Source organism: Neolamprologus brichardi, chromosome 4 (assembly GCF_056152115.1).
Source record: "Neolamprologus brichardi isolate AB-2024 chromosome 4, ASM5615211v1, whole genome shotgun sequence".
NCBI lineage: Eukaryota > Metazoa > Chordata > Actinopteri > Cichliformes > Cichlidae > Neolamprologus > Neolamprologus brichardi.
The window spans coordinates 4,347,894-4,364,589 of record NC_142107.1 but is presented as its reverse complement, the minus strand read 5'-3'; the positions used below and the strand labels follow the sequence as shown (position 1 = coordinate 4,364,589).

Genomic DNA, 16,696 nt, shown 5'->3' with positions numbered 1-16,696 from the left:
TCATCCTACAAAATCCACAGAGGCATACTTTTTGTCACGGGTACATATGAGCAGCCAGATCTAGTGTTTCAGATTTTTTGTGCATTCAGTACACACTCCAGGCCTTTACAATCCATAACATTAATAGAGTCACAGTACTGTGCAAAGGTCTTGAGCCACCTGTCTTGTTACCTTGAGGCAGACTTTCTTTAAACTTGTGGTCTTGAACAGCAGTCCAGCCCTTTTGAAGGAAAGCATATATGGATACGAAAACACAACAAAACACTATTAATCATGGATTGTAGAGCAGAAGCACCGAGGAACTATTCCTGACGTCTGCTTAAAGAAAATGAAGCTGCCTGAGGGAGATCAGGTTGTGTCTAGGGATGGGTATCGTTTAGGTTTTATCCGATACCAGTGCCAAACCGGTACCTTTGAAACGGTGCCGGTGCTTAAACGGTGCTCGAACCTGTGCTTAAAGAATGGAGAACATTTTTATTTTTAGCAGTCTCTTTTTTTCTGCAAAATGATAACCAAGTTAGCCTTTTCTATTGATACAACATACCTCATTTGGTTGGAACCGGTGCTCAAACAATGGAAAACACACACTTTGTCCTAAAACCTCTCATGTTTAGCTGTTTTCTTTGTAAAAAGATAACAATGTTAGCCTTTTTTGCAGCTATTGGGCATATATGGTATCACTCTATCAAACAAGAAGACAGCCGCATGTAACTACGACAGTGTTTGCTAGTTCACCTTACGTGCATTAATTTAATAATTAATGCATTAATTTAATAATTAAAAACGTAGTTAGCCTACTCAACGTAAATTACACACGAACAACATTAAGCTACTCGCCCAGAGAAGAACGGTTGCTGCTGCCATCATCATCCGTTATCATTTCTGCTACACTGGCAGGGCTAGAGGCCAGGACTCTCCTCTTCGGGTTCTTGGGGGATGTTGCTAACTCCGGGTCCAATAGCAGGCACCACACCCACAGTAGATGTGCTCGGTGTGAGGTCTTGCAGCAAGCTATCAAATATGGTGCATTTCTCGGCTTTTAAAACAACGCTATGCGACGCCAGGTGTTCCATCAGATTCGAGGAGTTACCTCCTTTGCACAGTATCACCTTAAAGCACTTGTTGCAGGCTGCTGAGTTTGCATCTTTTGCTGTGAAGTCCAGCCAGACTTTTGACCGCTTCGCCTTGGGCATTTTTAATCTGTAGCTCTGTTCTACAAGAATGTATGTACCTGGGCCTGCCTACTATCCTCGGAAAGGTAAAATGATTGGCTAGAATCAAAAGTGTGTGACATCTCAGGGGGAAAAAAAGCACCGAAATGTGTACCCATCCCTAATTGTGTCAAAGAATAAAGGTGGTCTTTCAAGCTCCTCAGAATTTTACAAACTCTGTTTTTTGCCTTATTTAATATTTTACCATGCATGTTTGTAGATGTTTCAAGAAATTTCTGCACCTATGTCAGTGGGGTGGCTGTAGCTCAGGTGGCAGAGCAGGTCAGCCACTAATCAGAAGGTCGGTGGTTCGATCCCAGGCTGCCTCCTGTCTGCATGCCAAATATCCTTAGGCAAGATACCATCTTTGCCTACTGGTGGTGGTCAGAGGGCCAGTGTCCGGCAGCCTCGCCTCTGTCAGTGCGCCCCAGGGCAGCTGTGGCTACAATATAGCTTGCCATTGCCAATGGGTGAATGACTGAATGTAGTGTAAAGCGCTATACAAATGCAGGTCGTTTTCCTAGAAAAATATAAAGAAATGAGGTGTAGCTCAAGAGTTTTGCACAGTATTGTACTTTATAAATTGCACCGTAAACTTGATGCAGTGTGTATAGCTGGCTCAGAGGATTATGGATCAGAAAAGCAATGATGTTTTTCATGCTGCAAATGCAGTATTTTAAAATACCCTAGCATCTTTGACATAGTGTGTGATAACACACATTTAAATTTCTTTCTGGCACACTAAATAGTACAGTACTCTTAACTATGAAAAACATTCAGATTTTTTAAATTTCAAATTACATTAAATTAAATGTCAAATCATTTTCTGTGACTCTGTGCTAGAGTGTGTTGTTTACAGTTAATTATGAACCAATTTATGTAATTGGTTCATAATGTAGAAGCAATCTAAATGACATGCATTCAGCCTTTATTACCCCTGGGGCCCATCCTTAAACTGAGGTCTCCTATTACATAAGTATAAGAAGATCACTGGTTTCACACACCCCAATAATGCTTATTTTATCAGGTGCCTTTATTTGACTAACATACAATGTTTTGATTAGTTGCAAAGACATTTTACTATGATGGTTGTTTCATCTCTGGCTCTCTTCCACAGCATGTCTTTGTCTTGTCTTCCTTCTCTCACCCCAACCGCTCACAGCAGATGGCCGCCCGTCCCTCAGCCTGGTTCTGCTGGAGGTTTCTTCCTGTTAAAAGGGAGTTTTTCCTTCCCACTGTTGCCAAAATGCTTGCTCATAGGGGGTCATATGATTGTTGGGTTTTTCTCTATATGTATTATTGTCGGGTCTACCTTACAATATAAAGCACTCTGAGGTGACTTTTCTTGTGATTTGGTGCTATATAGATAAAATTGAATTGAATTGAATTCATGTGGCAGTTTATTCTTAGGAATCCTAGGTACCACAGTATGGTAAAGGATTGTTAGGCAAACAAAGTTATCATGGTAACTTCATCTTGTGATAGAGGATGTCATTCCCACATACTTGTTCTATAATTCCTCGGGTTTTGTCTTCCTCAAACTAATCGTAACTGTCTGTTGGAACAAGCATTGAGGTTGTCTCAGCAGCACCGAGCTCAATAGTCTCATGCCCGCTAAATAAAGTGATATCCTTCGAGCTTCAGATCTGTGTTTATTTGCTCAGGCAGTAAAATGTTCTACTAAAGAAGATAAAGATTCCTGTGTTGCCTGTTTGGGTCCTCCGCTGGGGATACTTAACCCAAATTGAACCTCGGCATGAATCCAACTGTGCTAATGGCTCGACAGCATGGTTCTCAAACTAGTATTGCACTTTTGAGTAAAGGCTCTTTGGTAAATGGGAGATATGGCCTTTTAAACCTCCACTCCGCCGAGGTTTTGTTTATGCCATAGGTTATATATTAAGAAATATTAAAAAAAAATGATACTGTATGATCATTTTAACCCCCTTAGACACAGCAGTTTTGTTTTTGAAAGTACACCTTCTCATACAACATTAGGGGGTTTTTTTTTCAGCTGATCTGCTTGATAAAGGAAAAAGTGACAGAATAGAGGAAGGGAGAAAGAAAGAAGGACAACGAGATTGAAAGTGTAAAATCAGATAAGAGTCACATCAAAGGAAGGAATTAACAGAAGCGACTTAGTGAGTCAGCCTTCTCAAGGCTTTTCTTTTTTCCACTTTATTTTATTCTTTCACAGCTTGACTTCTTTCTTCTTTTGGTGTGTTTTACAACAGCTCATTACCAGAGGAGAAAGGGATGGATGGATAGCTAGATAGATAGGTTGTTAGTGTGGGAGAAGACAGAGGGGAGCGAATGCAGTAAGGGGCACTGAGCCAAACATGAGTAGAGAGAAGAAGAGAAAAAAAGATAAACAAAGAAGGGAAGAGACAGGAAGAACTGGTTCATGGAAATTGAAAGCTAGGAAAGGATGCAAAGTCAGAAGGAAATGAGGGTCTTTCTTTTATAATCTCTGTTATCTTTATATATCTACTTTATGCTTTAAAATGTAAGTTTAACTCCTGCAGGCATGTTTTTTTAATCTATACATAAACAGAAACAAGAACAGTTTGTATAAAAAGGATTAAATAAATAGGGTGAATACGGCTAAAGGGAAACTTGGGACGTGAGGAGGTTGCACAGCACAGCCTACTTCAGTGCAGCATTGTGTTTCGTGAAAACTGCAGGTGGGAGGTGAAGAGGAGAGGAGTGATCGGAGTGGGGATCGGCTTCAGCCTGGTGGGAAGGAGAGGTGTAGGTGCTGGCGGAGGTGGAGGAGGAGGGGGAGGTGGGGGGATTGCCAGGATGTGGTGTTGGCTGCCATGTGATCCTTCATTGCAGTGGGAGAAGAAGAATTATTCTTTCACAAGGGCAGCAAATTCTGAAAGAAGGAAAAAACCACAACCTGTTAGGAGAGTGCGAAAACAGCAAAACATCGAAACGCTGTTGAGGAGCATGTGCAGGCGGGTTTATTTTATGCACAATGCCAAGTTGATACCCTGTCAGTATCAGAATAAGGTTTTGAGACTTATCTGCATCAAACAAGTTATCACATGCATGCCTTTAAAAATCACGTCACGCTGTTATCTCTGGGTGGGCAGTTGAATTTTCTTGAGCTTACAAAAGAAAAAAAATGTTACTTTTCTTAAATACTTTCTGTATTCAATCACCTTCCAGGGTGAATGTTTTCACAACCTGATTTTTATCTCGCAACATCAAAGATGGGAACCTTTGTCGCCTTTTTTGACATCAGGCTGCACACCGCAATATTGCTTCATCACCATCTGTTGCTTTAGCGTGCTTTTTCCCCTCCAACGTTTCCATGTGGACAGAGATTTTTTTGAAAAATCCTAATTTTAAAAAATAGCTGTGTAAGTGTGGATCTGAGTTTTCAGTGAGTGGGCTGATGATTCCTATAGGCGGACCCACCGGTAGACAGACATTTGTATGAATTCTGCATCTACTGTGGGTCTCAGCTTTTGCATAATCGTATGTTTACTATATTAAGAAGACAAAAATCATATCTATCAGTTCTGTATCAGGGTTTAACTGTACATCCTTGCCGCTCTAAGGACAAAGATGTTCATCCAACCCTTTTGTACCACATGCCCTTTATCTTTAGTTGACTGCTGTGGTTAAGGTGTCACTTTCAGTGGCTACATCCCCCACCAGTTTTTGAAATGAACAGATATAATTACACATTGAAAACAAATGCAGATTGACAGCAGAAGAAACATATGGCTATATTGTATGGGTGTGAGGGAGTTCACTAGGTCTTCTAGGACATAGATATCTCTTAATTCAGTTTTAGTAGTGGATGTAAAAGTGTCCAGATGAGTTCAAGATTCAGGATAATTGTCTTAGGCCATATAACCTGCTTACTGCAGCAGAGGTGATATACAGTAGCTTCTGTTTATGGATGCAATCACAACCACACTGCTCTGGCCAATTTCAAGGAGCAAGGCTAAATTTTAGTAGTGTGCTTTACCCTAAAGTTCAGGTCAAAAAACTGAAAAAACTTTTCTTAAATATGAACATTGATAGACTTGTGCTTAAAATCTGCCCTGATTGCTTTTTCTTGTTTTTTTTCTTCATGATTTTATCCATGAAGCACTAAACACATGCATAGATGAAGGAAAATGGGAATTTAAAAAAAACCAGCCATTTGGGTTTTTGGGTTCTTTATGTGTGGGCCTTTATTTAGAATAATAGAATAATTTGATGTATTTGTGTTGCGTTTACCATCGACTCCAATCTTGCCGTCTCCATCCTTGTCAGCTGCTTTTAAAAATGCTTTGGTTTCTTTGTCTGTCAGGTCTCTGCCATCTTTGGCAAAGCCCTTCAGGACGAATCTACGAGAGGAAGCAAAGAAGATTGGATTTGTGTCACAGAATGCTTTTGTGTGGATAATTGTTACTCTTTTGGGGATTTCTTTGCACACACATGTGTGTTTGAGTGCATGTGTTAGTTTGTCTCACTTGAGTTCTTCCTCCTCTATGAAGCCGCTGTTGTCCGCGTCCAGCACCGTGAAGACCTTCTTCACATCGTCGGCAGACTTGGACTTCAGACCCACCAGCTCAAAAAACTTCTTGTGGTCAAAAGAGTCAGCAACTGGACACACAGAAAAACACAGAAGCCACATCAGGACTTTGACGATTTCATTTAAACTCCTCTTGATGCCTATTAAAAGTTGATAATCCAAAAAACAGACTGATTTAGATACGATTGGATCTTCTAATGTTTAAAAAAGAGACAAAGCTTTTGTTGGACACTTAAAGGGCATCAAATTCCCGACGTAAGTAAGTGTGAATATTCACAAACTGTCAGAACATGGTGAAATACAATTAAACTACTAATTTCTCAATGTCGAGGAAAGTTTCTTATTCCATGTTGGTCTGGTTAATGAAGGCCAAAGGTGGAAAATTATTTTTTATAAGTTGAGTGTAACCGATATAGAACGACAGCGCGTGTCATTGCCAGAAGATCCATCAGTTTTAGGTCGTGGAGTTTTGTCTACTACTTAACACTTACTTCTTATAAGGGAAAAAAAAACAAAAGTTCTGGTTCCAGCTTTTTTGGGACTAACTTTTTCCCATCACGGCTGTGCTGGTACTCACCTGCAAATGCATCTAGAGCTTTCTTGATGTCATCGGTGTTGAGGATGCTGCTCATTGCCATCTCGGCTGTTGGAGGAGGATAAAAAAAAAGTCAGGGGAGAGAGACTGAATCAAAAGAGAAGAACCGAGAGGGGACAAGGTTAAAAGCAAGGTCGCCAGAGAGCAGAGACAGTACTGAGACATTCTCGTATTACACTGGTGACACTCTAGAAATGGAGCAGGAAATCAGGACATGTGAGAAGGAGGTGATGAGTGACAGAATGAATTAGTGACAGTAAAAGAGGAGTGATAAAGGGAAAGAGGAGAATGAGAGGAGAAAGGTATCCTGCTGTAGTAGGGTGTTGAGAGATACGGGAAGTGAAGGAGGTTTGTTTGTGGCATTTCAGGATGTAGAGTCAGGGCTGCGGAAATTAAAACAAAAATCGGGATGGAAGGAGAATACTAGAATGATGGAGACGAGTGATGACAGATGGACACAAAAACAAGTGTGCCTTTCAAATGTTTTCCATTTTATCTGTGTCATATCTTTGAGGTGGTAGGGACACAAACAGGGCGAGAGGCCAAGTCAGCAGGGGTTTAACAGGCCATATTAGTCCTCTGCTGTGTTTGAAATATCACCGGAGAATTCAGTTTGTCAGCCCACTCCAGATGGAGAATCTTCTTCTTGTGCCTCGTGCTATGAAAGGTGAACCCTGTGCTAAACTGCGCTTTGGCTTCTTACTGCGTGTGTGTGACTGAACCTGATCGCTGCTTATGAAGTTGTCACTTTCCCGCTGACTTTGACTGATGCCCTCTTTCCTTCTGTTGAGAGTGTAAAGACATGTGTATGGGATGTATACATTAGACGGTAAACACAAATCTGTAAGAGTGGAGGAGGAAGTTAGAAAGCTAGAGAGGAGTGGTGCTAAGGGGAAGCGAGTTATGTGTGGATTAGAGGAAATAGTGCTCCGATTTCACTTTACAGGCAGGCGAACCATAATGGGGTTTTGTGGGCAACACATTATTTTAAGTAGGCTGTGTGATCAATGAGTACTGGTTCACTCACATCCACACGAACCTTTGCCTGAATGGACAAATGTACGACTATCAACTGCACTATTCACAGTTCACCAGAAAAGTGTCTTGGAAATCAGGTGAATAATACATTACATTGAAATTAGAACATTAAATCACAGCATTTCAGAACATCAGGTGCAGGCTATCACACAACACCTCACATAATAGATTTGCAGTGAATTTTCCGGACAGACTAACTTCAAATCCACAGCAAAAAGCCAAAGGTCAGCAGAGGACACCGGCCAGCCGAACTGTCTTCCAGAGACTAGGGATGGGTATCGTTTAGGTTTTATCCGATACCGGTGCAAACCGGTACTTTTGAAACGGTGCCGGTGCTTAAACGGTGCCATCATGGCACCGGATACCGGTACCCATCCCTACCAGAGACTAACTAGTTGAAGACATTTACTAGATCAAATAAATTTAATTTAAGTTATTCACCAGTTTTATTCCCTACTAATCAAAAATGATAAACTGGAAGCATATGTTTTACTTTGTGTCCCACAAAGTTGCAAAAAATGCTTGCCTAGAGTACCAATGACATCTCTGGGAGTTTATATCATCCTAAATCTCACATTTTTGTACCTCTGGTAAAGCTGCGTCACAGTGGAAGTTACAAATACATCAGAAGCCAAAGACTGTGTAGCAGAGTGTAAAATGGGAAGGCACGGGGTCCCTCATATTTCTAACACAAGCTCAGCAGTCATTTCATTAGGCACACCTGTTCAGCTGCTCATTAGCACTAATCAGCAGTCACGTGGCAGCAGTTCAGTGCATTTAAGCATACAGATGTGGTCAAGGTGACCTGCTTGAGTTCAAACTGAGCATCAGAGTGGTGAAGAAAGGTGATTTAAGTGACTTTGAACATTGAGCATGGTTGTTGGTGCCAGACGGATATACTGCTGATGTACTGGAATTGTTCCACATAACTGTGTCTAAGGAAGTAGACTTAGTTATGTGGATTGAAATAGAGAAAACATCTAGTGAGTGCTGGTTCTCTGAGAGAAAATGCCTTATTGATGCCGGACATCAAAGGAGAGACTGTTTTGAGCTGAAAAAAAAAGGCAAAAGTGATTGACTGACAAGATACACAGAAGAACATCACTAAACACACAACATCTCAAGAACTTGAAGCAGATGTGGTCTACAGCAGCAAAACACCACAGCGAGTGCTCTTTCTGTCAGCTATGAACAGGGAACTGAGGCTGACATTTGAATGGACTTAGCAAAATTGGACAACAGAGGATTGGAAAATCATGTCCTAGCCTGATGAGTCTTGATTTGTGCCGGCATAGGAGGGTCAGGTTCAAGTCAGTGGTGATGGTGTCCACCCATCTTCTGAAGGCTGATTTCAGCAGTATAACACACCATCTCACAAAGCCAAACTGGCTGTGAATATAAATGTGGACCAAAATCTCTGAGGAATGTTTTACAGCACCAAGAATTAGGGCAGCTCTAAGGACAAAAAAAATGGTCCAAACGGTTGCTAGCAAGATGTACCTAATGATGTAGCCAGTAAGTGTACACGTGCAAAACACTCAAAACACTCAAAACACTGCCCTTGCAGCAGGTCCTGTATATATTGGTGTCACAATCACTATATTTTCCTATGAGAACACAAAAACACGCAGACAGATAGAACGATTCACAAGGTGAAAGCAATACCAGCCACGCTGGAACGCACGTGATCCCTAACGGTGTCCTGACACCTTCAGTTAACGAGCAATTAAATCTGATATCTGATACGTAGTTTGATTCAGATGCAGATGCCACGGAGATAATCAGCAAATCAGAACGTAATGTCACCCCATGGCAGAGACACAGTCCACACACATCCTCTAATACCTGTCATTCATTTGTGCAAGCAGATGCTAACAATAAAGAGATTTTTTATTCAGCGTCTAGCTTGCACAGACGGGAGATGAGCATAAGCAGAGCTACTTTTTTAAGTAGCGTGTTTCAAACACCTTAACAGTATCTTAAAAATGTAAAACTGAATCGGTCACTCTCAAAGATGGAGAAAGAAAGAGGGTGGAGAACAGGAGGAGAAGAGATGATTTTTAAGGGTAAAAACTTGTCAGCAGGTGACAGGTTATAATAAAGTGAAAATTTAATTCATATTACTTTCAGTTTTTTATCCAGTGTTGTTAGGGCTGTCTGATTAATCCAGATAGTGAAATGTCTAATTTAGAAGCTATTTAAGAGTTAGACTGTCAGACTGGTGTAGGGCAACCAATGATGTTCATTCCACTGCAGCTTAAAAAAACTTGACTGAAAAGCTTTAGTCAAGTTTAAAATTATGTTGAGTTTTGAAAATGAAAAAAACAGCTGAGTTGAATTAGCAATTAATTGTAAACATAGCTTCAGATATTAAGTCAAATCACTTCTAAGGGTTAGCAGTCACATCATTACTACATAAAAAAAAACACCAGCTTGTATTTAAGACAATAAGTTTCTATTTTATACAATATAGTTAAGGCTTCAAAATATCCTATTCTGAGGTTGTCTGAAACATAGCAACACTAACAAATTAACCATAATGCATTCACCAATTATCAACAAGTGTGCCTAATTTCATAGTAATCCATCTTCTTAATTTTTTAACATGGAACACATTTGTAAGAGTCTGACTTCAAAGATTAGTAAGATGCTTTGGTGGAAAACTTTGAGAGTTGACGGAGTTGAACTGTCTCAGCTAAAGTCATAGGAATGACACTCCATCATCATTTTCCTTGGACCGTCATCAACACTGTGTTCTCTCTGTTCAGCAAATGATACTGAACTGGCCAATATCACCCCTCCGTCCTTCTCACTGTTGGAAATACGGTCTGTATGACCTATACATTTCCGCAGGTTGCAAATGACTCACGCCGCCTGTTCTTTGCTGCATCATGCCTCAGGTATCACTGTGATTAATAGGCACAATAAAACGAATGTTTAGCAGCTCTTTATGTACCTTTATGACCCTTAACGGTTAAGCAAACCTATCTTCAGAGTCATTTTGGTTTCAACTATACACCAGTAAATTCATGTGAATGATGCTTTTACATGCTGACCAAGCCTGTCCTCTGAAAGACACAAAAAACTGCTAAAATCCAAAAATCCATCTTTGTGATATTTCCTGTTACAGTAGCACATTTTACCACGCAGACACACCTGCACGCATACAAACAGACTAACAGTTCACCTTGTGAGGATGGTAAAAAATACACCAAAGTTAATCTATAACATCCCAGATCTCTTTTAATAATCTATTAAATAAATTAGGTATTTGAGGAAATGTGCAGATTTTCTTCGTTGGTGTCATTTTATTTCATTTTTTATGTTGGTAATGTCTATGTGATTAGTAGATCACATGGTATTCATTTTAATTCTCATCGATGCAATAATCTAATCAGCCAATCACATAATTCAATTCAAATTCAATCTTTATTGTCCCAAAAGGGAAATTAGTTTAGCAACAGGATAAAAGTAAACAAAACAATCATATACTGGGGCAACCGTGGCTCAGGGGGTTGGGAAGCGTATCTGTAAGGTCACCGGTTTGATCCCCGGGCTCTCTGTCCTGGTCGTTGTGTCCTTGGGCAAGACACTTTACCCTACCGCCTACTGGTGTTGGTCAGAGGGGCCGATGACGCAATATGGCAGCTTCGCTTCTGTCAGTCTGCCCCAGGGCAGCTGTGGCTACAACTGTAGCTTGCCTTCACCAGTGTGTGAATGCGAGAGTGAATGAATAGTGGAATTGTGAAGCGCTTTGGGTGCCTTGAAAAGCGCTATATAAATCCATTATTATTATTATTATAAAATGACAATGATAATAATATAAAATCCCAGAACGGTTATATGCCATTTAGGAGACAGGATGCAGTAGGGATAAAAGAAGCTTGGAGTCTTTTGGTCTTCCTCAGAGGTACTCTAAAACGGTGGCCAGAAGGCAACAACTCAAACTCACTGTGAAGTGGATGGTTCGAACAATTAACAATAGAATGAGCCTTTCTAAGCACATTTTTATTGTAAATGGCCAAAAGTCCATCTTGCCAGCGCCCTGAAATTTTGCTAGCAGTTTTTACCAAAAGACCCAACCGATTCTTATTCTTCACCATCAGGTTACCAAACCAGGCAGCGATACAAAAAGACATCACAGATTCGATAAAACTTCTATGAAACAAAGACAACATCTCAGATGAGACATTAAAATATCTCATTCTCCTTAAAAAGAACAGTCTTTGTTGAACATTTTTAGTAGTGGCATCAGCATGAGATTCAAAACACATTTTATGGTCAAGTACCACAGATATTTATAACTCGCAACGATCCCAATATCAGCAGTTTTAATGATAGTAGGTGATGAGCTATAAGAGGACTTCCTAAAATCAATAATCATGTCTTTAGTTTTTGACACATTGAGTGAAAGGAAGGACTCATCACACCAATCCACAAAATCATCTACAACCTGTCCATGGCCTGACTCGTCCCCCACCAGAAGACTGACGATCACTGTGTCATCAGCAAACTTCAGGATGTGTCTGTTCGTGAAATTGCTGCAACACTCATTCGTGTAAAGAATGAACAGAAGAGGAGAGAGAGGCAGCAACCCTGGGGGGATCCAGTACAAGAGGAGAGCACATCAGAAAATACATGATTCACCCTCATGCATTGTGACCTATTAGTCAGAAAGTCTGCCAGGAGAGTGGCATAGTTGTTGGTGCCAGATGGAGTAGTCCGAGTATTTCAGAAACTGCTGATCTCTTGAGACTTACCATCTCTAGGGTTCATAGAGAGCCGTCTGGGAAAGAGAAAATATCCAATGAAAAGGTCTTGCCAATGAAAGAGGTCAGAGAAAATGGCCAAGCTTATAGGAAGGCAACAGTCGATCAACTATTCTGTTTATAGAAGAGCATCTCTAAATACAGAAGCAGAAGACCACACTGCGTGCCAGCCCTGCCTGCTAAGAAAGGGATACTGAGGCTACAATTCACACAGATGTGCCAAAACTGAATAATGCAAGACTAGAAAAAAAGCTTCTTTTAAAAAAAAAAATCAGTTTACTCGACTTTCTTGCAAAGTCAAATGAGAACATTTGAAATATCAGGCGTGCCTGAAGTATACGATACTGGAGCCAGAATAGATTGGAAGGAAGTGGATGAAACTTGTTCTTAGCATAAGGGAAATCCACATACCAACAACTCTAAAGCTTATTCATGGGCATATTATATATTTGTTTTATCAAATGTACTAATGAGTGAGAAAGGTAATTAGCAGCTTTTTTAAAAAGTTGACAGATTGCTTTAACTCTAAACTTTAATGTCGGGGGATTTCATTCAATACCACAAAAAGAATCTAAAACGAACAGCTATGCCAGCCATAGTAGCACAATTATTAAGAAGTCAACATGATCCATGTCCACAACAAGCAAAGTCCATTATGCATTTATGAATTTATTCATGTATTTCAAAGTGTGGACTCAATGACTGCTTAATGTTTTGCAAATCCCTCTTTGTATATTATTTACTTCTTATTGTTATCACTTTTCTAGTAGTTTATTAAAATGTCAGATAATGAACCATTTGTAATTTTGCCTATTTATTAACAGAGTAATTTATTTGTACACAGTGTATACAGTAACACATTTTGCTCATAATTGGTGAAATGTTTGCTTATTATTAGATGACATCTTTTGTCTGGATAAATAAAAAATTGAAAGTTATTCTACAAAGAACGAACTTTAGAAAACGCTTCGTATTTCTTGAGGATAAGGTAACATCTCAAAGGCAGTTCTGGTTTACACAAGGCTTGCCTGTGAACCTTTTAAAGTGGGGAAAGACTTGGAAAGTCACATGACTCTGATGGTCTTGCTAGGTGTGGGAAACCCAACTATAGTGCAGGAGTGCCAACTCTCCAGTTTACAGTAACAGCTGCATGGATGTGTGAATATATTTGCGTGTGTGTGCGTGCGCGTGTGAAAGTTTTTAAATGTGTTACTGAGGTGCCAGGCAGACTCGAGTGAAGAGGTGGAATGCAGGAAGAAGAATATACTTGCATTTCAAGAAACCTGAGCCGTTTGTGCTCATTTGAGAACGTCAATCTGAGTGTGTGTTTGTGTGTGTGTGTTTGAGAGGAACTCTGTTAAAAGCTGAGGTAATATGTGTGTGCCAGTGTGTGTTAGACTTACATAGATAAACCAAGGCAAGGTGCCCCTTCAGTATTACTGCAGTGTGAACTGAAAATGAACCTTCTTCATTTTTTCTCTTTCCGCCTCTCTGGCATTTTACAGCAATCTAACATTAAACAATAAACACATTATAGTGGAATTATTGTTATTATGTGACTTAAACACCCCTTAAGCTTTATGCTGATTTAAGGTTTCATTACGATCGCCAACAGCGAGGTTTACTTTGTAATTAAAAACTCCACAATTTTTCATTCGGCCTATAACCATACAGTGCATTTCATATCCCTATAAAAGATTTCAATATTTAACATTTGTTATTCAGTTCCCTTAAAGGGTACCAGCAGCTTTAGCTACACCATTAATGTGAAGACAATGAAGCACTCTGATGGGCTATTCTTTCTTGAAACAAAGGGAGCCCTCAATGATTTTCTTTCTCCCTGAAAGCTTTTAATCTGAATCGCCACTGATCTGCAAAATTACCTCAACCAGAGCTATCTGTTAGAGTGCATAAGACTGCTTATCGATTGTATACTGCTCCTTATGAGAAGAGATGGTACAGTGGTGTCAGTTCCATAACTGAAACAAACACACTTGTGCGTGCATGTAGCCACGGGCGACTGCAGCGAGAAAAAAGAGGATTTGATAAGAGCAGCAGAGGCATGGGGATCATCTGGCTGTTATCACCACTGGCCACTGTCTAATCCGCTGGCAGGTACGGGAGAGGATAGCTTAACCACATAGCTACAGCTTGCCATCAGCAACAGCGCTGCATTTGTGGTTTGCATGTGCGTATGTGTGTGTGTGCAGAGGGATCTGTGCATTGTTTTACAAGAAAATATTCAGTTGCTGGTCAAAGGAAAACAAAACTTCTAATCTAATCATAACAATGATCATACAAATAATTTTTTAGACATTTCAGTGTGCTATGGGCTGAATCTGATGAAGCTTTATATACATGGGGTGTGTTATTGTGTATTTCAAGCAGGAGACATGCATCTTTTTGCTCTTCCTGTACAGTAAGTTTTTAGAGACCAGTATATAAGAGATATGTCATTTGGCACCTGAGGTAAAACTGTACTTTAAATTATGCCAACGTAATAAGAATATCCTGATGTGAAGCAGATACACCATTAATGACGGCCCACGAGCAAAGATGGCCAAAGTTGTACCGCTTTACCCGAGGGGCACGTCCCTGTGCCATGTTTGCACCAAAAAACTCTGTCTCCTCATTAATTAAGACTGTAATCACTAAAGTATTGTTCTCCTCATTAATATTCATGGCACAGTTTAGTATGTGAGTAATATACAACATTTTAATCATAAGCACATGGATTTATTCTCAAGAGAAATGTCCCGTACTTCATCAGCATTTTGCTACAGATGCATTACCATGGAGCACGGACAGGACACTGCTTTCAATCTCATTAAGTGGTAATTAAAATATGACCTTGACAGATTTCACACGTAAGCGGTGTTGCAAACCTGTGTCCTTTAATTCTGGCAGCAAAACGTTACTATCAGAAAGTGATTACTTTGTTGATATACTGTCGCTCTATCTAAATCTAATCAGACTCTATGGAGACAGTGAAAGTAGGGAAATTGCTTTTCCTGTTTAGTTGCATCCATCACTGCATTTGATTAGAAAGCAAAGCCAGCTGTAAGCGTTCATCAGCCCTGTGAGGAAGGTACCTGAAAATCATTGTCAAGTGTGATCTGCTGCAGGTTACACTTAAAGCACTGGCCTTTGTCGTTTCATCTCTCATTTATCGCTGTCTTTTTCTTTCAGGCAAACATTTTGTCTCTCCCTAGTTCTTCCTCTTACCTTGTTCCTGGTGGACGGGTTTAAGGCGGGAAGAGGGGCGAGATGGGTTCAGGAGGGATGTCCAGTCAAAGATCAGAGGCTCTGCTCTTTCAGTTTTATACGTGTCCTCTCCAACTATTTTAGGATGAAAAATGGGCTCCGGGTTCAGTGTGGGGACAGGGATGTTATCCCGCTAGGTTGGCCTGTATCGCTTTCCTGACTGGACCCGTGCTAATCAAACATTACTATTAATAATCTTGGATCAATCTCCACCCCTCGTTCCAGCCAGATTTCTTTTCTTATGCTCACCCTTTCTCACCCCTCCCTCACTCTAGCTCTCCCTCCTTCCAGCCATTCGATTTCTCCACCTAATTTTCTCACACCTCCCACCCGAGGGACTTTGCTCTGTCCTCTAATCCGTCTCTGATCCTATCACTCACTCCACTACTTCTCTTTGCCTCTCTCTCTCTTCCTCTCTCTCCATTCTCTTAAACTTTTAATTTTCACTTTTAATTCTCCTCTACGAATTCCTCCTTTAAGGCATTCCACATCATCAGTGACAAATTACAAGGCCCTGCTCTCTATCACTGTTGTTTTCTATCTCTTGATAATTTAAACTGTTATAAAGTTGGCATACAAAATCGTCTTTAGGGTATTTTTCTTATGATGCTTTGTCTAATAATCTTTTTTTAGTTAGTATTGATGCTCAGGATTTCCTGTATTGTTATACTTTGTCGTTTACACCTGTGGTGGCAAAACATTTTTGATTTCTGTTTATATCCGATGGTGAAATTTGTCATGTGGCTAGCTAGCTAATTAAGCTAACATTAGCCCCTTGAATGGCTGTAAATGTTAGCTAATTATGCTAACATAAGGTAGGTGCAAACAGGATACTTAACAATACTCAGTGTTGGGAAGGTTACTTTTAAAATGTATTCCATTACAGAATACAGAATACATGCCCCAAAATGTATTCTGTAACGTATTCCGTTACGTTACTCAATGAGAGTAACGTATTCTGAATACTTTGGATTACTTAATATATTATCATGCTGTTTACAACTACATGAATGTACTATTGCTGTGATTTATTACTGTTACTGAAGGTCCGCGGCTCTGAACCGTAGTAAAGGGACCTCTGGCTAATACGGTGGGTTCTGTGTCGGCTCGTAGCCGAAAACTAGCTTTACTTTGTTGTCTGGGTCAACTTTGCTAGCAGAGACAGAGAGAGGCGTTGAAAGGCTGCTCCAACAGAACTTATTGTTTCGGAGGAAAACACGAACACGGTGTACAGTCGAGTCTTAATAGCTTACTTACAACTGGGCTCGTCAGGCTCTCTTCT

General features: G+C 40.2%; 1 protein-coding gene across 2 annotated transcripts in view; it reads right to left on the bottom strand.

Annotated features, from left to right (window-relative positions):
- Positions 1-3,655: 3,655 nt before the first annotated feature.
- Positions 3,656-16,696, bottom strand: part of pvalb6 (parvalbumin 6) — a 53,644-nt gene continuing 40,603 nt past the window's right edge. Inside the window, exons 1-5 of one of the 2 annotated variants that reach the window (XM_087839656.1) lie at positions 15,376-15,541; positions 6,326-6,391; positions 5,687-5,819; positions 5,451-5,560; positions 3,656-4,089 (exon numbers count right to left, since the gene is read on the bottom strand). In XM_087839656.1, coding sequence (XP_087695782.1) covers positions 4,064-4,089; positions 5,451-5,560; positions 5,687-5,819; positions 6,326-6,386 — 330 coding nt within the window. In that variant the 5' untranslated portion in view covers positions 6,387-6,391; positions 15,376-15,541 and the 3' untranslated portion in view covers positions 3,656-4,063. Of the gene's footprint in view, positions 4,090-5,450; positions 5,561-5,686; positions 5,820-6,325; positions 6,392-15,375; positions 15,542-16,696 lie in introns of those variants that run through there. The other variant, XM_087839657.1, reaches the window with a different exon arrangement.